Source organism: Cnephaeus nilssonii, assembly GCF_951640355.1.
Source record: "Cnephaeus nilssonii genome assembly, chromosome: 5".
Taxonomy (NCBI): Eukaryota; Metazoa; Chordata; class Mammalia; order Chiroptera; family Vespertilionidae; genus Cnephaeus; species Cnephaeus nilssonii.
This window is the reverse complement of record NC_137076.1, coordinates 82,617,773-82,643,645: the sequence shown is the minus strand read 5'-3', so window position 1 is coordinate 82,643,645 and position 25,873 is coordinate 82,617,773. Positions and strand designations below refer to the sequence as shown.

The 25,873-nt window shown below is 46.5% G+C and overlaps 1 protein-coding gene across 3 annotated transcripts in view; it reads right to left on the bottom strand.

The window, feature by feature from the left end:
• ARHGAP26 (Rho GTPase activating protein 26) overlaps positions 1-25,873 on the bottom strand; it is a 411,202-nt gene that overhangs the window by 303,986 nt on the left and 81,343 nt on the right. For all 3 annotated transcript variants that reach the window (XM_079771397.1, XM_079771399.1, XM_079771398.1), the window contains 2 exons: positions 3,796-3,891; positions 2,140-2,201 (listed from right to left, as the gene is read on the bottom strand). In XM_079771397.1, coding sequence (XP_079627523.1) covers positions 2,140-2,201; positions 3,796-3,891 — 158 coding nt within the window. The remainder of the gene's footprint in view (positions 1-2,139; positions 2,202-3,795; positions 3,892-25,873) is intronic.

Sequence of the window (25,873 nt, the reverse complement as noted above, 5' to 3'; positions counted from 1 at the left end):
GGAAGGGACTTGCGATGGCCAGAGACTCAGATGCAGACAGTAGAAACTCGACTCACTGACATTAATAATAAAATTGCAGAGGCAAGCTGAAAAGTATAATAATCCAGTCATTGTTCCCTTGCTGCAGGCCATGGCAATCTGCGGGGTATTATCGTGATTTGCTCACCACACCACCCACCCCCAAATACTGGCTGGGCCAAGAATCAGACTCCAAAGAATCATTTCCCTTTCTCAGGCACTAGCACGTGCACAAACACAGCTTTCCTGGCCTCCACCCACCAGCAACCCTGCTGCTACTGCCACCCCCACCTGATTCTGGCTCAGGCGCCCCAGCAATGAGCACTCAAGGAAAACAGTGTCTCTCTGCAGGGCAGAAGGTAAGAGAGGCTTCTGCTCTGTTTGGAGTTTTCAAGAAACTCCCACATTCTTTGGCATAACACATGCTTGGGTTTGAATCTGGACCACGCCACTGTGTGACCCTGGGCATGTTGCATAACCTCTGTAAACCTCAACACCTTAATCCAGACAATAAGGATACAGGCACCACCTCACAGAGTCATCATGAGGATTGAAATGGAAAACATGTGGCTACATAATGTCTTGGTGGGTGCTAAGGACTAACTTGCATTCCTGCCCCATACTCACCCCAATTCATGTATTGAAGCCCTTACCCTGGCAAATTAATTAAACAAGGGGCCATTGGACCAACGTGGCTCTAATGCCTTAGTGGCCTACATCAGCAACCCAAAACCTAAGCCTGTGAATACCTCAAGGTTAAGAAATCAAAACCTAAGAATAAGTAATCACAAACAACCAGGCTTTCCCAAATAAGGCAACCATTTAAGCGATAGCCAATTAAATAATTTCTTTGCTTTGTTTCTGCATTTCTTTATAACTCTTTCCCCAGGCTCCTGTAGCTAGAGCACTCCCACTACTTCCAGGCTGGTGCTATCCAATTTGAATTGATTTTTGCTCACATAAGCTCTTACAAATTTAATATGCTTTAGTTTATCTTTTAATACCCACAATGTGATAGCACTTGAATATGGGGCCTCTTGGAAGATAACTAGGTCTTGAGGGTGGAGTCCCTCTGACGCGATTAGTGCCCTTATAAGAAGAGACCTGAGAGTGTCCCCACCCTTTCTCTGCCCTGTGAGGAAACAGTAGGAAGGCTGCCATCTGCAAGCCAGGAAGAGAGTCCTCACCCAGAACCACATCAGTCAGCCCCTTGATCTTGGATTTCCCATTCTCCAGAACTGTGAGAAACAAATCTTTGTTGTTTAAGCAACCCAGTCTATGGTATTTTGGCAGCCCAAGCTGACCAAGACAGGAAATTTAGTCAAACTATTTCAGTTGTTAGCATGGGAAGAGAAGGAAAATGTTCATTAGTGGACTCTTCCCCAGGCCTCTGGAGCACTACTTTCGAGAGAGAAGCCCTCCTGAGGACAAATCAACATGCAGCCCGCAAGGGTTTCAAACCAGGCCTCGGATCTGATATCTTAGGGATATGGTACCCTGTGGATATGGAATCCCTCACCTATTAATGCTGAACCACATCAGAATAAATGCTAATGCAAAAGAGATCTCTTAAGAACCTGAAGGTCAGCCTTTGGTCCTTGAACTTCACAGTGCCTCTCTTTGAAGAACTTTTTGGAGCTACCATCACTTCTAAGTTCCCGTTTAGTAGGTGCCTTCTACATGACAGGCACTGTGTTAGGAGCTTCAGAATTAGAAGTAAAGGAGTGACCCTGCCCTCCAAGACCTCTTGGATAAATTTCATAAGGGGGTACGGGGAGTTGCAGAGTGGGGCACCTTCGTTCCCATTCTGCCAATAAAACAACCTAAGTCCCCAAAGAGTTAAATCATTGTAAAGATATACCCGGAAGTCATACACCTTATATATACACATTACAGTGCATTTTAGAAGGGCAAGGAAGTCATTCTCAAGTTATCCAAGTACATATATCCTATGTTTTACAAAAGGCTTCAAACCCTGCAAAGATGAGAAGGCTTTCCCAAGAGCTCAAAGCACAGAAGTAGCAGAGCCTGAACCCAAACCCAGTTCTTCTGATAACAAATTCTATGCTTCCTACATTTGACCACACTATCTGGGACCAAGAATAGCCCAGCAGTACTCACCATCCGTATCCGTTCATCTTCAAGATTCCTGAGAACACTGGCAAACTCCTGCAAAGACCTTGCTGGAAAAGAGAAAGGGGACATGAGATGGAAGTTGACTAATGGACCTTCGGGAGCCTTTCCAGATACACCGATCATGTTATGGACTGAAATCCCTTGGCACAAGCAGAAGCCTAAAACCAATTGTTTCCCACGGCTCCCCTTATCTTTTAATCATTAACCATTAAGGATGGCCCAGAAATGCATGTTAATTCCACCTGGCACTTCAGCTAGGGAAGGATTTCCTTCAAGGAAAAGACTGGCCAGTTCCTGAGAGTACCCAGGACTGATGAGATGCTGGCTGGCTCCCAGACCCCAGGCTAGAAGGGGCAGAGTTCCGCTTAAGAGTTGAAGGATTTCCTGCCCAGGATTCGACCTCCTCAACCTTTGTTGTGGGCCTGCGTCAGAACACAACCTTTTCTTTGGCACTAGAACTAAACAAACAGTGCTGCTGCCACGGGAAGCCACATCCCTGGCTTCTCCTTGGGTTCCTCCTGCATCCCCAAGCCACTTATAAATGCAATACAGCTTGCAGCATGCTGGTCAGATGGGGAGAATCTCTTGTGCTACGATTATTCCCAAAGGCAACAGGCATTAAGTGCAATAGCCCTGAGGATATGTGGAACATCTGTATAATGTTGGGGAAAGCATCCGTGTATTCAGGATTTACAACAATGATGGATTTTCACTGCTCTCAGATGTCTCCCAACTGCCTGTGCTCATCCCCAGATCCTGGTGCACTGCAAGGCAACAGGAACTCAATAAGCATTTGATGGCTTAATTAATTCAATATAACATTCTCAATTCTTGCTCACTTCATGGAGTCAACCAAGATGCCAATGTAAGAAGAATAAAGTGCAACGACTAGGCCCGGGCAGAGAAAGGTGTCCTGGCATTGCAAATCCTCAGTGCCCGGCGTTGCCTACAAAAGGCAGACAGGTGATGGTGAAGAGTGAAGCAGCACAGTGAGGTGATGCATGGTAACCCCACCATCAGCCTCTCGTGAAAGAAACAGAAGGGAGAGGTAAGGAGCATTGTGAGCTACACACTGAGCGCCTCTCCCCATTTGAAGACAACGCAGCTACATAGCTCCAGCCGACTGTAGCCAGGCAGAATGTGGGGCCAGATGATCAGATTCTCCAATGTTCAAAGATGCTGGAGAACGGAAACTTCAGGATAAATTCAATCTATACAGTAATTCAATTAAATAAATGAGTGCCAAGGAAAACATGGCAGCATTCTGATCTCAACCCATGAGCTAGCATTTGAAACTCTGATCTAATTCTTCCCTCATCCACCTGTGTTCTGCTTTTGCTCAAAGTTCTTAGCACTGTGGCTGTGGGGAAGAATGGCACAAGAGCAGCCGGAAGCAGAACACGAAAAGGAGGGGAGAGGAAAGCCCCACTACAAACCTTCAAGCTTTCTCCTGCAGGCAGAGGGCGAGAGGGGCAATCCCAGAGCTCCGAGAAGCCCGGAATAGCCCCAATTCCTGACATTCACTCAACTCTACCCCCTCCACTGTAATTGTAATTTATGACACTTAGATTCTTCTTATCCCCAGAAAAGGGCTCAGCAAGGACAATGAAAGTTGTGATAAACAGCACCGTTATGACTTACCTATACACATTTCATCATCTGTTTCTGCATCTCCTATGCACTGAAACTTAAATTCATTTAAGGAATCTGCAAATTTCCTCTTCGCTGAAGACAAATCTATTAAGAAAAAGAGTAAGAAATGTAAATTACTGAAATGAACTGGCTTTCTTATTTGCTGCACTTTTTAGTCCTTCCAGTACTATAGCAACTAGCAGATATCTTCCTGAGTCCGTTTCAAAGCACAAAAGAACATAAATTCAAAATAGTAAACATTTGTTTATCACAGGACATGCTGATTTGCTTTAGGAGTTAGTATGTTTGTTGCATTTGCTTTAACAATTCTGGCCCTATTTCTAATTCCACCAGCTATACAGCAAGTCATCCTTCTCCATTTGACACAGCGGGGAATCCACTTGCCTACGAGGTCTGGGAGGAGGTGTGGCTTTAGCATCTACAGCCCTGCAGGTCGGCTCAGTCACTGACCCTGGACGTGGTCAGTGAAGCTGCCCCCATGCCAGACGCAACAACACCTTCCCCTAGTCCCGTGGTCGGCAAACTGCGGCTCGCGAGCCACATGCGGCTCTTTGGCCCCTTGAGTGTGGCTCTTCCACAAAATACCACGGCCTGGGCGAGTCTGTTTTGAAGAAGTGGCGTTAGACGAAGTTTAAGTTTAAAAATTTTGGCTCTCAAAAGAAATTTCAATCGTTTGTACTGTTGATATTTGGCTCTGTTGACTAATGAGTTTGCCGACCACTGGCCTAGTCCAACTCATACCACAAACTGCTGGGACAAAGTGCTGGGAACTGCCCTGTCTCCATGGCACAGGATGACCTGGACTTCCTCTTCCAACTCAAGTACACGTGAGGCCTGAGTTCTCAGAGCCCACTCGAGCAGAGGGGCCAGCCAGCCTGACAAACGTCTGCCCGAACCATTTCCCTGGGTCACCATGCCCCCCTACTGCCATGAGAACAAAGCCCTGGCAATGTTTGGGGTTGGAGTAACCCCACACATAGTATAACCCCACACGTGGTATCTATAAAGAAAGCTCTCAGAGGCCCTTGTCAAATGTAAACAATAAGCTTTCATTTAAGTCAGTAATAAAAGCCAATGATCCTTCTATGAACCCTCAACTTCTGCTAATGGCATAAAACCACCAAGGTACCTTTCAGTGGCCTGACAGACACGGCTGCTCAGTACAAATGTGCTTAACTTAATTCCACGTGCAGCCTTCCTGCAGATTAGGCTAATCACTCAAATTACCCTGGTCCATGTTCCCCTCATTGAAGGGGAAATGGCATTATGTTCAAATTCCCAGAGGAGGGAAATATGAGGCATAACTGGCAGCAAGGCCTGGCTTTAATAAGATATTGGGGTTGGGGGGGTGGGGAATTCTGGCTTCCCAGATCAACAAAACCTACTGAAATAAAAGCACCCATGTTCCTCAGCACTTCTCTTTTTCAGTTCCCCGATTTGGCCCTTGAGGTTGGTGGTTAGGTTTTTCCCATCTTTTGATTTTACTTGTTTGTTTCCTCTCCAACATACCTGGCAGTGCTCTGATTGTGCTGTTTAATATGGGGATTAGGGGGTGGGGGGTGCTGTATACAAATCCAACCCCCAATGTTCAGTTCGTCAATCTGAGTGTTCATTCCAAACAATGGCTACCAGTCGAAGAGCCAGGCTGGACCGGCCCACTCTCGGGTGTGGGGCTTGGGATACCACATTGGATACCAGCGGCTCCTGCTCCGAGATTGCCCTCTCAGTGGCTCAGATGGCACAGGTCCCAAACTCGCTGTGGCTCATGCAAGGCCCTCTGCTCTATACCAGCAAGGAAGGCACTCGGAGTGGAGAAGGAGAACAGGAGACAACAGCCAACAGTCTCCCATCTCTCCTTGGTTCAGTCATTTTAATGGAATGGTCCTTTGGCAAAAAGTCTAAAGATGCTGGCAGGAGAGTCAGGCATCTCTTAAAACTGGCCAACCCAGGCTGAGGAGATCCCCGAGAACATAAATCACTCCCTGGCAAGAAAGACACAGATGCAGCTGAGAGTCAGAACCCTGTGAGAAGGAAGGACAGAGTGGGCCACAGGCAGGCAGGATGAGAAAAGGGAATTATAACCTTTCAGAGTGGAAGGCAAAGCCCTCCAAGGGGCCCAAAGTGGAATGTGGGCACGGCTGTACTCCGTGTCATTTTAGTCAAAATGTCCTCCCGATCAGAACTCACAATAAAAATCCTCCTGCACCTCCCGCCAGTAGGGCAAGAAAGACTCAAGCTGGACAATCTTCTCATCAAAGTGGAAAAAGAGCGAAATGCAAGCCACGCTGGGGAAAGCTCCCAGCACGCACCTGAAAAGCGGGGCTGCCAGGGGCAGCTGCCAATGAGGATCAAGGAGTGGCTCGTTCTGCACAACGGGGCCTTTGTGGGGCCTTTCACAGGAGGGCCAGGAGCAGGGCCTGTTAGCTTATGACCAGAAGGTAACCTTGATTTCATTGTCCGGGGCACACAGCACACCCCGCCACAGCACAAACCTGAGAAGCAAGGTGGGCCCCACAAAGCTGATAAAGAGGCCGGTCCCCCTGATGGAAGATTAGGTAATGAGTATGGAGTCAATACTGGGCTGTAGGCCAGTGAGGACAGCTGGGTAGAATGAGAATCCCAATTATTGGAAACTGAAAGGGAACTCACCATGGGCTTGAATGACTCACACTTCAGAGAGAAATCTTTTTTAAAGGTGCAGTGGGCACCTGTTGTTTTGCTTGTTTGGCATCTGCTCCCCTGTCTCTGGGACAGCATCTCAAGCTTGCTTTGGAGGACCTCCCTTCTCTACTTGCACATCACGGGGTTCTGATTATATGCCGAACATTTCCTTCCCCGACCCCTAGCCCTCACCCCAACCTCCACGGGCTCCTGAGTTCAAGTTTCAGCTACATCATTTACCAGATATGTAACTAACCCAGGATTACTCCTAAAGTCTCAATCATTTCATCTGACAGTTGTCAGCCCTACCTTACCCACGGGCTGTCAGGAGATCCAGTGAGACACATTGTACTAGTATAAGCACTCTGTTCTGTAAGCTTGAGTTCTAGGCAAAGCTGGGCCTTTCTTCCCCGATATATAAATCCTCCAATAACAGGAACCAGGGAAGGTAATCATCACTACCTGTAATTATACACCAAAGTTGCAGGTTCGATCCTTGGTCAGGGCCCATAAAAGAAGCAACCAATGAATGCACAAATAGGTGGAACAACAAATCTCTCTCTCTCTCTCTCTCTCTCTCTCTCTCTCTCTCTCTCTCTCTCCCCCCCACCACCACCTTACTTTCTCTCGCTCTAAAATCATTTTAAAAATTTTAAGTTTTTTTAAGAATTTAAAAGATAAACCCCTTCTCTGTTGCTTGGGACAATGAAGAGGACATTAAAAAGGCAGTGCTTCTTGTCTACTTCAACCCAAAAGGATTGGTTGCATCCTATGGAGTGATCCCCTTGGATGTGCAGCTGCACAGAGACCTATTTCCGGAGCCTTCCCTCTGATGCACACAGGAATCCAACATGCTCATTCCAGTGAGAGGAGGGTAGAAGGGGAGGCTGGCGTTGGTGCTGGGTGCATGCCAAGTTTCGTGGCACCCTGCACATATAACCCCACTGTTTCATGTTCAGGCAGTGCAGGACACAGCTAAGAGCCCAGCGGAGCGATAATATTTACTGTTGCTAGAAGGCAGAATGCTGGCCAGAGCGGAGAGGAGACATGTCTGGCAGCCTCTGGGGAGGACAAGTATCTGCTTTACAGAGTTAAGTAGTCTCTGCCTCTGAGTGAGGAGACCAGGTGGGTAAGGATATGGAAGCAGCTAGAAGCCTGGCCTTGAGAGGCTGCTCCCCAAGCTGTCTGCTCCCCAGGGGACCAGAGGAGAGCACCCTTCCCTTCCTGGAGGTGCCACGCCCCACCACAGCAGACACTGATCTGCACAGAGCTTAAGAGAATTTAAGCCAAGAATAATCTTTTTTTTTTTTACAGAAAGACAAGGTTTATCACAATTTTTTAAAAGTTAGAATCTACCTTAATTTATACAAGTTGTACTATTGAACTGCAAGTCAAGCCATTTCCTTTTTGTCCTTAATTTACACAAGTTTTACCAATAATACAAGTTGAGCCATTTCCTGTTTTTGCACAACTTAACATACACACAAACATACATGCATATGGACACCCACATAATGACGGACTCAAGGTAACCTTTCAACTATATTTATTTCCACTGTATCTAATACCTTTCCCTCCAAAGTTACCAAAATTGTATACAACTACCCTTAAAAATATTTGCTACTCTGTCACATCTCCCTGGTCTTAGAAACTAATTAGTTAATAAAGACCAACTGCCAAGGTAAGTACTTGCAACAAGAATGGCATCTCGGCTGCTTACAGCACAAGGATCCTCAAGTCCCCAGGCTCATGTCTCCCTTCTCTGAAGGCCAATTACATGTACCAGAGCCTCTTGCGTGAAAAATGATTCTGGAACTACCCATGAGTAGTCTCGTGGCGTAATGTGTGAGTGCCTAGGACAGGGCTGGACAAAGTGGCCCTCAAAACCTGGCACGCTGACCTGACCAGGCGCAGCAATACAGGCTGGCTTACAAGTGGAGGGTCTGAGATTCCCCAGAGGAAAGGGGACTCCCATGGTGGGAGCTGAGAGGTGGACACTAGCTGCCAAGAGACTACAGCTTTACCCCATAACCCCATTCCCAGGTAAAACTCAACATGCTAAAAAAACAAATTATATCTCTTCCCCGACCCTCTCCCAAAGTAGCCAACAAAGGACCTCTTCCTGTGTCTCCCGTCAGTGAAGGGCATCACCATGCGTCCTGCCACACGAGTCAGAGTCAGACACCCACCTATCGCCCTTCACAGAACAGTCCTTCCCAAGTCTGCCTCCTATGCATTTCAGCTCTGCTCACTCATCTCCAACACTGTCAGCAACCCCTAAACCAAATACCCACACCTGCCTGGATACTGCAACTGCCTCCTCTCTGGTCTCCCCACATCCACTTTGTCCCTCCAGTCAGTATTCCACCTAGCCATGTCAGCTCCAGCAGCAAACCCCGCGGTGGTTTCCCAGAGCTCTAAGAACAATGAACAAAGTCCCTCCCAAGGCCAGAGAGGCCCTGCAGAGTTTAGGCCCCCACTTCCCCCTCTGAGCTCCAGAAACCCTGGCCTCTGCCAGTTCCTGGAATGTGCCCTATCCCTACCTGCAGCCCTCAGCATAAAAGTTCCTTTCTCCAAGAAGCCTTCCCCGATTTCTCTAACCAGTCCAAACCCTATTCTATTTTCACATCCTGAGTCCTATGCAACTCTTCTTCATAGCAATTTCATATTGTTTGGGTATTTCTTTAATATCTCCCCAACTAGTAAGTTCCATAAGAGTGAGGAACATGTCTCTTCATGCTCACCAGTGTGTTCTCAGAACCAGGCACAAGGCCTGCAGAGAACAGGTGTCACAGAAAGAACAAAGGGAGTGGGGGAGGTGGCATTCCACTAATTCATTACACTCGTCAAAGGTGATTCTATACTTGACAAGTGGAAAAAAAAGCAAATTAGGTAAATTAGGAGAAACTTTCCAACTTATGTAGGTCTGGTGGGAGCTAGTATATGTAGGTATGTGCTTGCTGTTAACATAAAATCACCTCCCCTGGCTCTGTCTATTGAGGAAGGTTCCCACAGAGCTGCAGAGAGAGCTGCCAGCAAGCACAGAAAGCAAAACTTTCTCTACACCAAGGGACAAGGAGACATGAGCAAGAAAAACGGCAACTATCTGCCACAACCACATATCCCGTTTCAGCCCCAGCATGTCTCCAGATGAAGGAAGAGTTCCCAGAGAACTCTCCTTTTCTCTTTCCCTATATCTGGGCAAGCTGAGAACACATCTAGCAGAAACTGTGTTTGGGAAGAGGCATTCCCCTTACCATTTCCCCAAGTCTGCATATGGCATTTTAAACCGAGTTCCATTGCGTAACTGTAACAAAAGCAAGTGACATTCCTTTGTTAAATGCCACCCTACAGCATGAACCCCTGCATTATATAAGCAAATAAGAAACACACCACGTTCAAATCTTACAATAGAACAAAATTCCCCCATAGCTTTCATTGAGTTTCTGTGATGCACGGTCTTACCTGTGGCCACTAGGTGGTGATCAACTGTATCATAGAGGTGAGCTAAGACTCAAGGAGAAATGATAGGGCCAGCCTCAAATGCAGTGCTGGGGACAGATCCTGTCCAGTTGGTAAGGACATCCACCAGAGAGGATAAATTTCCAGTGGGTGTTCAATCAACAATCCAGGGAGGGGCCCATGAGGGAAGAATTGCCCGAATACATTCAGAGGACCTTTGTTTATCTTATCCATTCAATCCTGAGACACGGAGAGGAAGGGCTGGCTGGAGGGATGAAGTCATCACCACCATGTCTCTCACATTATTTGAAATCTGGCTGGAGCAGACTCAGAAACCCTCTCCTCTCAGCACAGGATGCTATGCCCACCTCCCTTATCAACCACGGCATGCTATATAGTGTACATTCTGAATCTACATCTGCATGCTTTTTCTGAGTCTATTTCCCTAAAACTGTTATGTCCTAAATGAGGCCACAGCCAGCACTGACTCTGGAGAATTTGTTTTCCAACCACAGCACTACAGCTAATGAAATTTTTTTAGAGTTTACTTTAAAAGTGAAATCACACAGAACAAAGAAAGGTGTGTCACCTTTTTCCAGATGAGAGGTTTCCAATTCTATCCTATATAATAAAAAGGTAATATCACTCCAACACACAAGATGCCCGCTCCCATGTGATCAAAGATGGCCGCCCCCATGTGGACACAAGATGGCCACCACAAGATGGCCGGCAGAGGAGGGCAGTTGTGGGCCATCAGGGGAGGGCAGCTGGGGGTGACCAGGCCTGCAGGGGAGGACAGTTGCGGGGGGACCCAGGCCTGCAAGGGAGGGCAGCTGGGGGTGACCGGGCCTGCAAGCGAGGGCAGTTAGGGGTGACCGGGCCTGCAGGGGAGGGCAGTTAGGGGTGACCAGGCCTACAGGGGAGGACAGTTGGGGGGTACCCAGGCCAGCAGGGGAGGACAGTTGGGAAGGACCAGGCCTGCAGGGGAAGACAGTTGGGGGTGACCAGGCCACAGGGGAGGGCAGTTGGGGGGGACCAGGCCGGCAAGGGAGGGCACTTAGGGGTGATTGGGCCAACAGGGGAGGGCAGTTAGGGGTGACCAGGCTGGCAGGGGAGGGCAGTTAGGGGCAATCGGGCTGGCAGTGGAGCAGTTAGGTGTCAATCAGGCTGGCAGGGGAGTGGTTAGGGGGTGATCAGGCTGGCAGGCAGAAGTGGTTGGGGGCAATCAGGCAGGCAGGCAGGCAGGAGAGCGAGCGGTTGGGAGCCAGCAGTCCTGGATTGTGAGAGGGATGTCCCAGATTGGAGAGGGTACAGGCTGGGCTGAGGGGGACACACACACACACATACACACACACACACACACACACACACACACACCGGTGCACGAATTTTGTGCACCAGGCCTCTAGTCTATATAATAAAAGCCTAAGTGACTGGAACGACCAGAATGACCAGTCACTATGATGTGCACTGACCATCAGGGGGCAGACACTCAATGCAGGAGCTGCCCCCTGGTGGTCTGTGCACTTACACAGGGGAAGCGTCGTTCAAACAGATGCCAGGCTCACAGCTGGCAAGTGCAGCGGCAGTGGTGGGAGCCTCTCCCGCCTCCGCAGCAGCGCTAAGAAGCAGTGAGTCAAGCGGTAAGGAGCAGCGAGTAGGTAGGCAGTAAGAAGCGAGGGGTCCCAGACTGCGAGAGGGCACAGGCTGGACTGAGGGGGACCCCACTTCCCCCCCCTGCTCCCCCCCAGTGCACCGACTTCATGCACCGGGCCTCTAGTTTACATAGAAAACCCCTTCAAGAGTAATATAGGAAACACAAACCCACCTGAATATATATCCAAAATATATTATGCATTAATTTATCAGGTGCTTACTATGTAACATGTCCCTACTAAGTATTTTAACCCTTTGCACTCGGATGTTGAGTGTGACTTGACACGGTTAGCAGTTGAATAAAGGAATTGAAAAAAGCAAGCGAGTGCAAAGGGTTAAATTATTTCACCTCCACCACCATCCTACTGAGTATGTATTACTACTCCCATTTTGCCAAGGAGGAAACAGACTCAGAGAGGTGAAAGAACCTGTCACAGTCACATAGATAATGAGTGGTAGTATAAGAAACCTGGTCCCTCTGACTCCAAAAGTCTTAACTACTATACTATATTGCCTAACTGACTCAAATATTTGAGAATCTTGTATCAATGTACTCAAAGAAATAAAAAAAAATGGTATGCATATATTGCATATCCTTGAGAAGGATACAATTTAGAAGGGCCTAATCTATGTATGTGAATTTATAAATTAAGGTAGAGTGTGCTAAGGCAATCAGAGAATAGAAAAAAAAAAATAGCTACAGAAGTGCAAGCAGGATATTATTCCAGCTGAAGCCAGTGGAGGAGGCCTCCCAGAAAAAAAAAAAAAAGAATAGGGAGTGGAATTTGAACTGAGCCTTAAAAGTTCAGAACTAGTTGGATATGTAGAAATGGGAGGAGGTGCAGGGCAGGGGAGATGGGCCTGGGGAGGTATTCTAGAAGGAAGAATAGAAAGCAAAGGATGCCAAAGCAGAGGACCTCCTAGAAATGGCGGGAAGTTAAGCTTGAAGGACAGGAGGCAAGACTGGGAAGAGAGGTTAGAATCAAACTATGGTAGGACTTAAGTGCCACACGAAAGGATTTGGACTTCATCTCTAAGGAAATGGGAACCAGATTTTTATACAGAGGAGAGACTAGATCCACTTGAATGCTGATTAAGCTTTTCACTAAAAAGCTGGCTCTGAACTTGGTTTGGGACTTCTACTCTGACTTCCCATCCTACTTCACTGCAGGATCATGCAGCCACATGTCAAGGGCTTGCTCCATGAGAAATGATCAAATGTCACCTCTCGATCTGGACAGGGGTCACAATCCACTAGTTGAGCAGGAGACAAGGAGAGTATGAGGGATTCAAAGAAACTCTGTTCCCTACTGAAAACTCCAAGTTCACGTCCAATGAAGAGTGATCAGTAGCATCATCACTATATATACATAAATATGTATAAGTGATGTATACAAAGACATTTGTATTTCCAAAGTGCTATTTAGCTTTTCCTCATAACAACATTGAGAGTTTAAGTGATAGCACTTGATAAAGAAAATAAGGACCAACTTAAGTGTATGTCACATAGTAGGTGCTTAATAAACATTTGCCAATCAATGGCCATTATGTTAAGTGCTTTAAGTCAGCATCAGATCTATGACAAAAACCCAAACCCTAAAGAGCCCAGCCCCAAAACTGAATCACTCAGCCCTGGCACAAAGCAGAACAGGGACACAGAGAACTGAGGCACTATATTCAGAACATCGACATTCGAATGATGCACCGGGACCTTGTAAGACAGCAGGTCAGTGCAGGAAAAACTCCCTCAGGGAAAACAGTGGTGAGTTGCTTGGTTAAAACAAAGAAACCCATTTTGAGAGGGTCTAGGCAAGTGAAGAAGTGAAAAGATAGGGTATTTCCAGGCTGGTTAAGTCCACACGCACAGAGCCAGTCAAGGGCAATTCAGGAGTATGAAGTGCATGAACTCTGAAAACCTGGTTTCAAACCTGGATCTGCCAATTACTAGCTGTAGGCTTTGGACAAAATATTCAACCTTTCCAAGCGTTCCTGTAACTGAGGATAATACACCTCACAAGGTTGTCGTGAGAATTAAAAATGGGGGACCCCTGTTATGAAAGACCAGAGCATAGGGTGGCCCTTAGGCGCTGATTTTTCTTCTTTTCCCACAAGCACAGGCAGAGTGGAAGTTTACTTGCAGATGGAAGAGAATCAACAAAAGGGGAGTCTTAATTAGCATAAAAATTAGGAATTTTTACCTCTTTGATTCACCAAACTACTCAAATAACCTCATTCTAGTGAACTACCAAAAACACATTTGTGTCCTTAAGGGTTTTCCTCAGATGCTTAGAAAACCCTACTTCATCTACAGATTTTCAAACTTCCTTTGACCCCTTGCAGATAAAAGGAAAGACAAAAACCCTGAACTAAATAACACTAATTTTTAACTGAACTACAATGCAAAGCAGTATGGATTTCCTCTTGAGAAGTTTATTAAACTCATTGAGTTAGTGGTGCCTTTTAGATGCCTGGGGAAAGAATGGTATCATCAAATCCTTTTTGCCCATTTCCTGGGGAAGGCAGCCAGCCCCGGGTGAAACAGATAAAAGAATGAGCATGCTAAGGTGACATCCAAGATAAATGGGATTTACAGGGTTGGGGGCCTGAAGTGTCTACTTTCCTGAGAAGGTGGTATTTGTGCTTTGCCACTAAAATAGGCACATTTTAGGGGTGAAAGTTGGGGGAGGGTAGAATTAAGAGGAGACCACACAAGTCAGACCAAAGGGTCTGCAGGGAGAGTGGGTCAGAGGAGGGCTGGGAAGATGAGAAGGGGGCTGTGCTAGAGAGTGCGCAGGCTGAGAATGGTGAGCGGTCCTCTCGGTCAACACCACACAGCATCACTATCCAGCCCAACACCAAGCAGAGGAACAGATGTGGGGAGAGGCGATTAGCCCTGGCTTGGGCCTCAAGACATGGCTTTTGCTTCTGGAAAGTCCTACCTTCTTAGAGCAGAGCTTCTCACACTTTAATATGCACCCCATTACCCGAGGACCTTATCAAAATGCGTATTCTAATTAGTAGGCCCGGAAGCCAGAGCTTCGGCATTTCTAACAAGTTTCCAGGTGATGTCAATGCTGCTGGTCCAGGCACCCACACTCACCCAGGCAAGGGTTAAGATTCCCACCCAAGACCCTGATGGACAGGAGGTCATGGGGTCTTTATCCTTCCAGCACAGTGCCCAGAGCACAGAGGCCCTCAGTGTCTACCGGAGGAATGGATTCCTTGGGAGGACTTCCGTTGCAGAAGGAATAGAATAGAACCTAGAGTAAGAACCAGAAACAGGCTATGTCCTTGCTCACCAACCAACGATGGATGTGAACCTGGGGAAAATGACTTAACACTTTCTTAACAAGTTCTTAACGAACTTCAGAAAGCTCAGCCTTAGAGGCTCATTGGAAAACCAGGAGGCTGAACCACTTCATCTTTAAGGTCCTTCTAGCTCTAAAATGCCACACGAAGTATCTTCTCTGTGTCTTTTTTTTTTTTTTCTGCAATGATGAGGCTATATACTGGATACTCCTATGGGAGACACACCTCTGTCATTCTCAGAGAGCAGTTTCCAAAAATCTAATTGAGAGAACACAGACTCTGTTAGTCTCAGCAAATAACCATAGCAACTAATACCCCCCAAATAAAATGATGTCTTCACAAGGATGTGCTGGCTCAATTAGATTAAGAGGGTGATGTGTACCACCTCAGAATTTATGGTGGTAAACTGAAGAGCGAAAGCCAGACCTACTTAGAAGAGGTTTGTAAGTAAAAGGAAAGCCTGGCCAATAAAGTGAAGAAGGGACAGGGAGCCAGGAACACTGAGTGGATGCGGAACTGGAGCAGGGCAGCCCTGCCTGTCCCAGGTACACAAGGGCAGGGCCCTGCCCCAGACAGAAACCCAGAACGGGCTTTTATAGGTACAGACCTGAGAGCCACCACTTCTTCCAGGGAGTGTGCAAGCAACTGCCGTTTCTCCTCTTTCTGTGCCTTTCTCCATGCAATGGAAGAAGAGCAAATAATGCTACTTCGGAAAAGAGTTCAGGGAGATTTACCAAAATAATTGTAAAGCTTTTAAATGAAACAGAGGAGAATCGCAGAACATTAAGTTAGGGTTGATCTCAACAGGTCACCCCAGGTGCAGAACTTTCTGTCCCCAGGTCTTCACAGTAGTGAATTGTGAAAGAAAGAGTTTAGAGTTGGATTTGTGAAAGAAAAACTCTGCATCTATACCACGCCCTCAGGCCTGCCTCCTCCCACCCCACAATCGTATTTGCTCTAAACAAGTTTGGACAAACAAGAACCTCTCTTTAAAAGCAGAAAAAGGGAAAACAAGGCCTGCCACCTCCTTGTTACCCCAGAATCTTTCCTATCAAAGGAAAGAAAGAAAGAAAGAAAGAAAGAAAGAAAGAAAGGAAGGAAGGAAGGAAGGAAGGAAGGAAGGAAGGAAGGAAGGAAGGAAGGAAGGAAGGAAGGAAGGAAGGAAGGAAGGAAGAAAGAAAGAGCAAACCAAAGAATCTGGGCTTAATTTGCACTCAATTGTTACTAACTCAGAAAGTCACAGGCAGCAGAACCTGGAGATAAGACACAAAATCAGATACCCCTCCAGTAGTTGTTTTTATCAACAACTAAGATAAATTTGAGCGTGCCAGGCAAGACAAGGCCTGGGGAATAAAATAGAGGCCTTCCACCAGGCAAATAAGCCTAGAATCTTGGGCAAGTGCTGGGGCTTTGGGAAGGCACAGGGCTCAGAATCCCACCTCAGCCACCTACAAGGTCCCTGTACTCATTTTCACCTGCATGAAATGGAGAAAAAAGGGCACTTGCCTCCAGGGATTTCTGTGAGAAAAAAGATGACGCCTGGAAGTGCTTAGCACAGGACCTGGCTGCAAGCAAGCACCCAATAAACAATGGGTGTTAATATACAGTTGTACCCAAATAACATAATAAATTGAACATCATGCTCATTTATTTCTGTGCAAAGATGAGGACAGCCAAGCCACTCGGCCTCCTCCCGCCCACTTTAGTTAGGCCTCTCCACCCTGCAGCCCTCCCACCATTATTATGATCTAAATGGAATCAGCCTAGTCCCTGGGCATCGCTCAGACCCTCCTCCCCACTGAAAGCACAGGAAGCAAGGAAGCTGCTCCTCAGCGCCAGACTAAGTTCAATTAAAAAAGGAAAACCCACCCGGCTATCCCTGGATTAAATTAACATCTCCTGAAGGAGAAAAAAAAAGTGCCTAGCAATTTTGAGCACAGCCACACCTCATACTTTCTCAGAAATTCATTTCACTTTCTTTTTTGTTTTTATTGATTTGAGAGAGAGAGAGAGAGAGGGAGGGAGAGGAAGCAAGAGAGAGAAACATGCATGGGAGAGAAACATAGATCGGCTGTCTCCTGCACACGTCCTACTGGGGATCGAGCCTGCAACCCGGGCATGTGCCCTGACCAGGAATCTAACCAGTGACCTCTTGGTGCATGGGTCAACACTCAACAGAGCCACTAAGGCCAGGCCAGTTCACTTTCTTTTATCCCCTGTGTAATGAGCCAGTTCCCTGCTGCACCTCAAGGGACCAAGCAGGGAGGTCCAGGTGGGCAAAATTCTTCGTCCCCACAGATTCCCAGCCCGAAGGCCTCTTACCCAACACTGTCTCCTCCCCAGTTCTGGCTGCCAATCAAATAAGGAATCATGTTTCAACTAGTTCTCGTAATACCCCCTCACTCCACACCATAACAGAATTTCAGAGACTGAAGATTAGTGTTTCTCAAAATACAGTTGAATACTACTTTGACAAACTCTCCCAAGGAGCCCACCCCAGCCACCTGAAGCAGATGAACGCAAACTGAAGTCTGAGAACTGCTCTCATCTGGACCCTCAGAACATCCAGTACCAGGTCCCAATAATGGAACCTCTCCAGGAACAAGCCGGAACCTCTCATTCCTGACAGGTTTACAAATGCTCCTGAAGCAGGCAATTAATGCTCGGAGTGAAAGAAATCTAGGTGACAGTACAGGTGGGAGGAGGAAATACCACAATTCAATTGAAAACTCACAAATTCAGAACCCTGAGCCTTTTTCCAAAAAGGTTCTCAGTCACGTCTCGTATTCTGAAGCCTGCACAATCAACTGGAGAGGCAGCTCCGTTTAGGGCCTGATTTGTAAGGACTCTGCTCAGACACCTGCATCTGATGAATGGTGCTGGTGTTGACTGCCTAGAAACCATCAGGCTTCCCAAAGCAGTGGCAGCTCCTTCACACCTGGGGAGCCAAGCACTCCTAAACCACAGGCCGGGGGGGTGGGGGGGGGGGGCCGGGGGGAAGAGGGTGTGCTGCCAATACAGGCTCTGCCCAGTCTTTCTCTGAGCCTGCAAATAGTGAACCTGCCACAGACTCAAGTGAATACAGGACAGGCCCCCAGGGCTGCTGAGAGACAGGGAGTACCGAGGCACAGGCAGGCAGCTTCCTGGGCGTGCACCCTGTGCAATAGCACAGGGACCCATGCTCAGAAGAGCCTGCTTGGTTTAATGCTAACCTGTCACTATCTCGAAATCCTTTAAAACTTTATCTTTGAACTTGTGTTTTGTAAGTGAAATATGGTGGGACAGGGGAGCATGCATGTGAGCAGAGAATACCTCCAACATGGGTATGTGTGCCCGCCAGGGTGCCTTATGTTATGGGCCTATGTACATATGGTGTTTGAATGTCTCGTGAGCACAGGACTCTGGAGGACCCACAATGTGTGGGCACTGAACAAGAATAAAGTGAGTGCAATGTATGTCCACAGTAGGGCGAACACTGACAGCCCTGAGAGGTCACGCTTTCCATTTGAACCAGAACTAGCCAAACACAAAAGAAAAGAAGGCAATTTCGTGTTAAAAGAAACACAAAGGGCCAAGGAACCCTGTACATAGCCTTTTCTACTCATGTTATTTCTCTGGATAAGCCAACACCTTATGCTGACCATGAAGACAGAATCATTGATAAAGATCAAGCAAGCCACAGTCCCTCATCCTTTCAGTCCTTCCCCATTAAGGCCTGAAAGTCAAAGACAGAATGTTGGTATAATGTGCGCAAACCAAGTGAAATAAAAACAGTAGAGCCCTAGCTGCTTTAGCTCATGGATAGAGCATCGGCCTGAGGACTGAAGGGTCCTGGGTCCGATTCTGGTCAAGGACACATGCCCGGATTTCAGGCTCAACCCTCTCCCTTCCTCTCTGAATATATATATATATATATATATATATATATATATATATATATAATTTTTTTTAAAATACAACAGTTGAGTTAGTCTGTGCAGTGCTTCCATGGTTCTGATAAGAACAAAATTAATATGCATACAAGCTTTGTGATGCGAATTTTGTAATTTCAGTGATTCTGAAGATATGTCAGTTGATCTTATACTTACATTTAAAACTGTCATTGCCCAAAATAAAGAGGAACAGTAAAAATCACACCAATACTTTAAATTTTTAATTTGTCTTTATTTAGAACAACATTAAATAGCAAATGAAAAGCACCACAGTCAAGACAGAGGTCATGAAAGGAAAGAAAAAGCTTTCTACTTTAATACCTTTAACAGCACTTATTTCTGCTTTGTGAACAAGGGTCCCCACAGATTAGGTAGCCAGGCCTGGGCACAGGAACACCTGAGATTGCTTGTCCACCCCCGTTACCTTTCTCCTTTCCTCAGCCAATGTCTCGAGAAAGACCTCAATCCTGCTGCATCACTGAGACCAGGCCAGCACCACCTCTGACCTCCTCCCTTCCTCCCAGTTCCCCTCCAGACCATTTGTCACTCAGCTACCCAGGATGACCTTCTCGAAAAGCAGAGCTGATCTTGTCACTGCTCCTTCTACATCCTCCCCAATTATATAACTCTTTCCTTTCATCTCAAAATAACAAGTCTGACCAAGGTGTACAAAACCTGCCTCATCTGCACACCTTGCCAGCCTCACCCTCGCTCAGAGCTCCAGCCCCATTGGCCAACTCAGATGCTGGAATGTGCTGGGACTCCCCCCAGCCACAAAGCTGGGCATGTAGTGTTCCCTCTGCCCACAGTGTTCCCCCAGCCCCGTCCACGTAGTTACTGCGCCTTCCCCCTTCACACTCTGCAGGAAAGGTCACTTCTTCAGGGAAGTGGCCTCCTCTCATCTCCCACCCACTCCCAATGGTAAGCTCCCTAGAATTCCCTTCCCATCCATTTACATGATCGGTCATTTCCTTTGATTTTGTTAACTGTTTAATGTGTACCAGCCTGATGACATTATAAACGCCAGGCAGGAGTACCCATCTTTGTTGTATTCAGAAAAGGACAGACATTGCAGTTCTAGCATACAATAGGTCCCAATAATGTTTTTAAGTAAGTAAAGGAATACACAAATAAGAATGAGACTCTCTAAGAGTTCAATCAGGATAGAAACAACTCTGCAAACACCATTTTACAGAAAGGGAAAGCTGGGTCACAAAAATGAAGACAAAACAGCTATGTCATTATTCACCTCATTACACACACACAACAAACTAATGGGGACCCCATTTCCTAGGCTTAGCATTGAGGTCAGAAAGCCCACATTCCCCACTCACTCTCTTCCTCATTCAACAGTATGCCTCTAATGTTTTCAAGGTACTAATTCTATTTTATCACTTTGCCTACAGGCAAATTATAGAATTTGCATTTGTGTGTCTAGACAGCATATCTAGGTCAGAGTTTGAAATATTGTGTCAATGAGCATCATGTAAATGCAGAAGCCATCTGTCTAATACATCAGGTATCACTTGAGGAAACACGTACCCTTTGGGGAAGGGTTTCTTGATTTGGGTTTTGAAGTTCACCTAAATCAAATCATCCAACTTACTGAATCAGAAATTCTGGAAATCAGATTTGGGAATAAAATTTTCAAACTGGAAAGCAAATCTGGGTATTCAAGAACCACTGTTACAGGAAGACACTGTTGAGTGATTTCTGTAAGCACCAGAGAACCGGGAGAAGCTACTAGCACTGAACCTGAGAAAGCAGAGAAACCAGAAAGAAAAGGAAAGCAATGTCCTGTAGGCCCGGAAAGTCCCTGGCAACACACAGCCAAGAAAGCAGCAGGAAACTATTCCCAGACAAGAGAAGGACCATGGAAAAACCCAAGGCCGTAGTTGACCAGGGTCATTAATTATTCTGGCTAGTTTACACTTATGAACACTTCCTCCTATCTCAAGGTGCTCCAAGGACGGTCAGTAGGAAACTCTGACATCTCCCCCAGTTGCAGGAAGAACGGGGTGAATGTGAGCCTGGGAACTGCGCGAGCAGGGCCACCTCTCGCAGTCTCCCAGCTTCCTTAGGCATCTGAGAAGAATCCTGCACGCAGGAACCCTCACCAAGACTCTCATCCCAACCACCACTGGCCCGCCTTTCTCACAACCAATTCTCCCTGCCTCCTGTCAACCCAGAAACCTTGAAGAATAGAGAAGACACATAGAGAGGCTCCCAGCACTGCTACCCCAATTTCAACATCCCCTCCTGTAGCCAGCTGAATAATGTCCCCAAAATTCGTACCCACCTGAAACCTCAGAATAGGACTCTATTTGGAGACAGATTCTTTGCAGATAGAATTAGTTAACATAACGTCATGCTGCATTAGAAATGGCTCTAAATCGAAGAACTAGTGTACTTATAAAAAGAGAAGAAAACAGACAGAAAGGAAGGAGGAGGCAGAGATTAGAGAGATGGCAGCTACAAGCCAAGGAGCCACAGTAGCTGGGAAGAAGGAAGAAAAGATCCCTCCCCTGGAGCCTTCAGAGGGAGCCTGACCCTGTTAAAACACTAATTTCAGATTTCTGGCCTCCAGAACACTGAAAGAATAAACTTCTGTTGTTTTAAGCCACCCAGTTTGTGGTCATTTGTTAAAGCAGTCACAGGAAGCTAATACAGTCTCTTTTTTAGGAAGCCTGAGCCTTTAAGTCACATTGCTACCAAAATCTAGGGGTTTTGCAACAATATAAAAAGGAGTGTCTGCTCCTCAGTTACTGTAAATGGCCTGGCCCTGGCCTCAGTGAGAGCAGATCTCCACACTTGGACCACCCCAGCTTCCTTCCCAGACCAGCGTCCTCACAGGCCCTCCTCTGCCACTCCCAACACCACCAGCACCTGGCTCCCTCCAGGCAAGCCTCAAACACACACACTGCTGGCCCAGGCTGACCCCATTGTGTGCCCATGCACCTGAATTTCTCCCTCTGAGCACTTCCCACACTTGCTCAATGTGTGCAGCTCTGGGAGGGCAGAGACCATGTCAGTCCTGCACTCCATCACAGCCTGCTGTTCACCATGGCTCCGTACATGGGAGCAGCTCAAAAATGTCATGGAGTGCATAAGCAAAGGGCATGCACAAACACCCTCATTCTTCATTACTTGACCCAAATACGGGAGCCATGTTAGTAATTCTATCTTCCATGCAACTTCTCACAGCTGTGGTTATGTTCCTGTCAAAGTGTGTCCCACACTATACAGATCACTAATTTATTCTGCTTTTCATTCAAAACACTATGTATTGAACACCTCTGTGCCCACTATACTAGTCACTGAAGAGATAAGCAAAAAGCAGATACACACTGCCTGTGTTTTTATAGCATTAGAAATGGGCTAGGTGAAGGTATAAGTCAGTTATTAATAACCTCACATCAAAGCTAAAAAACAGTAAGACAATCTTGTTCATGCCTGTCTCCTCTGCTAAATTATTTCCCATTCTGGGTTTCCAGGGTGCAGAACACTGCCTGGCACATAATAGGCAATCAGTAATGGTAGGTGGTGGAAAATGAATATATTGAGGATGGGTGGAAGGAAGGCGGGAAGAAGAAAGGAGGGAAGGGAAGGGAAGGGAAGGAAGGAGGGGAAAGTGCCTGGTGGGTGGGTGTGCGTGTACTACTTTTTTCAGGCAGTCAATAATGATGGACTGAAGGAAGGATAGATGGATATCGAGAGCAAAGCACTTGAGACGAAACATGCACAAAATACAGCTTAAAAGTGCAAAAGCTGCCAAAACCCTCTTAAGTGGTACCTTTAGAACCACCTCACTCCATCTCAGACCAACCAGCTGCCTCCTAGAATCTGAAACAGTAATTCTAAATAAATCTGGTATCTACCTCTTCTGCAAACATTCAGTAGGAAATTAGCTTCACCAACAAATTAGCTTCAGGCTATGATGGAGTACAGGATTGACATGGTCTCTCTTATTTCCCACCCCTCCCCTTTCCTTCTAGAATGGGGTTCTAAAAGCCTGTTTGGCCTGTTCTTTCCCCACGATGGAGAGTATTTACTGTTCTAAAATGTTGGCTCTTGCCAAAATGCATGCCACACACCATTACCTGGCTGTGTCATTTTTAATTACTGTTTTTGATTCTTTCTTTAGCGCCTAAGAGAGACTTCTCTCGGAGGGAATCAGAGCTGACTGAAAACTTCGTTGTCCTTTATGACTGGCAGTGGGTGGGGGGAATACCACAAGCTGCAGAGAAACAAAGGAATCTGGGGGTCCTGCTAACAGCACACCCAGGTAAAGACCCTTTCTATGGCAGCCTGTAGAAGAGAATCAGTTTTCAATAAAAACACAAACTCACAGAGCCCCAACATAGATGTTTAACCTTTCCCGGAACAGCTGGGTCTCAGAATGACCCAGGAGAGCCCCACGTACCTCATCTGTGGATCTGGCTTGTGCCATGTTAGGTTCCCTGCATTTCCAAGGTCTCCTTAGTCTCAAATCAGTCACCAAGTTGAAGAAATTCAGATCCTAGGACGCTCTTTCTTCCCTTTGACTTCCCTCTACTGAAGGTAAGAATAACTTTGAGAGTCTGAGAACAACTCGGCTTTCTTTGCTCCCAATTCAGGCCCAACAGTGCCATATATCTATTCTAGCAATAGGATCAATCATTCACCATTTAACTCTCCACTGAGCACCTCCTTTGTGTTGGGGACTGTGAGGATGAGGGAGATGAGGATAAAGCCCTGAACAAAACTGATATGGTCCTTACGGTCCCCACCTGCAACCTAGTGAAGACAGACACTCAACAAAGACAAACACACTATAACCATCTACAATTTCAGTGACAGGAACATAGAAATGCAGATGAAGTCTAGAAAGAAATGGTGTGTACCCTCCTATCCTCCCTACCTAAGGAGGGAGAGAGCCAGCCACATGCAAGGTCAAGGGGGAAGTGGTTTTATCAGCCACATAGAAATAAAAGACTTTGAGACAGTCATTAAGAATTCCCCTAATTTGTGGTGATGGCTTCTTAGGTGTATAGAGATGTCAGAATTTATCAAATTGTACAATTTTAACATGTGCAGCCTTTTATATGCCAACTAAGCTAGGATTTTTTAAAAAAAATGGAATTCCCCAATAATTTGCTACCTACCCATTCTCATGATCTCCAAATGATGAAGGTTCTGTAGCCCCAAACCAACAAAAATGACCCAGCTACACCAAACACACCACCCTAGCCACAGTCCTGTTCTTGGTCTGCTCACAGCTTTATTTGTTCACTCGACAAAGATTTATTAAACACCTACCATGGGCCAGGTACTGTCTTCTTGTTTTCTCCAACATACTATGAACAAAAACTTTCATAACCCAGCCTCGCTGGAGCTTGGCGCTTCCTACAAAGGCACACCCAAGTAGAAAAGATGGCGCTGTCCACATGTGAGAAGGACCTGCGGCACTCTCAGAATACACAGGGAGGGCTGCTCGGAAGGAGTTTCAACATCGTGATAGACAACAATTGACTGAAAGCTTATCACCTATGTGTCCAGCCCCCAAGTGCTGTAAAGATACAGGTTCCCCCTGCTGTCTGAAAGTAGAGTGTTCCTGTGAGCCCTTTCATAAACCATAATGGGGTAAAGCAAAGAAGCAATTATCTCTGGGTACATTTTGCTAACAGATACACCAACTAAATTGAGATGAAGCACAGATGCTCACAGACACAGGTCGAAGCTCTGGCAGCTTGATGCTGAGATGCTGAGTGTGGTTCCCGGTAAGGAGCTCAGCGGAGCCACTCTCGCTGCCCAAGGTGAACGCTGCCTCTGTAACAGCGGCTGCAAAACAAACGCTGAGCACTATTCCACTTTTGGCCATTTTTTTTAAGTGAAAATCCCCTTCAGATTTCTTTGGGTCGGCGAAAACAGGTACTAATGTAGTCCTTCTAGAAAAGCCAAGTGGCATAAAGCAAACTTTCACAAATGGGGGGAACCTGTGTTATGTCATTTAATTCTCCCAAAATCCCTCTGAAGTAGGTACTATTGTTTAAAAATCCATTGTACAAATGGGAAAATTACCAATAAGTGAGAAAGCCAATCTATAAGCCCAGGAGCCTGGCTACAGACCCCGCAATGTTAAATTCTAAACTACACTAACATACTGCTAAGTTGCCCATCAACTATCCCCAGAAAGCCACTACATAGTTGAAGTGATTCCTCCAAACTTTGCTGAGCAGATTCTCTGACCCCGCCCCTCGTACTTCCACCAGCTCTGGACCTTGACAAAGGCAAGTTTGAGGAGTGAAGGAGGTCAAAGGTTTCAGAGCAGCAGAGAGACTGACTCAGACATCTCTGGGTGCCAAAGGAAGGGCTCAATGTCATGGTACTTCAGTGGGACAAGGAAAGACATCAGCTTGATTCCCTGGCTACAGGCAGAGTGGCACCCAGTGCTTCTGGTTGGTAAGCTTTTGTTTTGTGGCTCTTTTGAGACACAAGTAAGACACAACTTACTGGGTGAGATCATGGTTGTAATGAGGACAGCAAGTCCAGGGTAACACAGAGACCTCCTCTGGATCAAAGAACCTTTCCACCACCCCCTGCCCCAGATCATGTAAAAGCAGTCCAACTGCTGGCAGTCAAACCACAGGCAGCACGGAGTCAGAATGTATCAGCATGTAAGAACGCATGTGAGAAGCAGATAAAAATCCCTGTGGCTGCAAGCCATAGGTATCTGTATTAATCGCATGAATCCTATAATTAGACTCATTTAGGAAAAAAGAAAATACATAAATCTGCTCCGAAACAGCTTCCATAAAGAAACCAAAGTCTCTGAATTTCATACGAAAGACAAGGATGTCTTTAAGAATCCAGATCCTGCCACACTGACTTTCTTTACCAAGAAAGTCTTTTACCTTGGCTGGCAGACACATTGATAAAGAGAAGCCTGGCATGTCCCCTCCACAATACTCACTAATAACACCTGGGAACACCCCACAATGCCTCAAAGGCTAGATGACTCCCATCTGAGACCTTCCTCCTCCAAACTACCTCGGACTGTTCAGAGC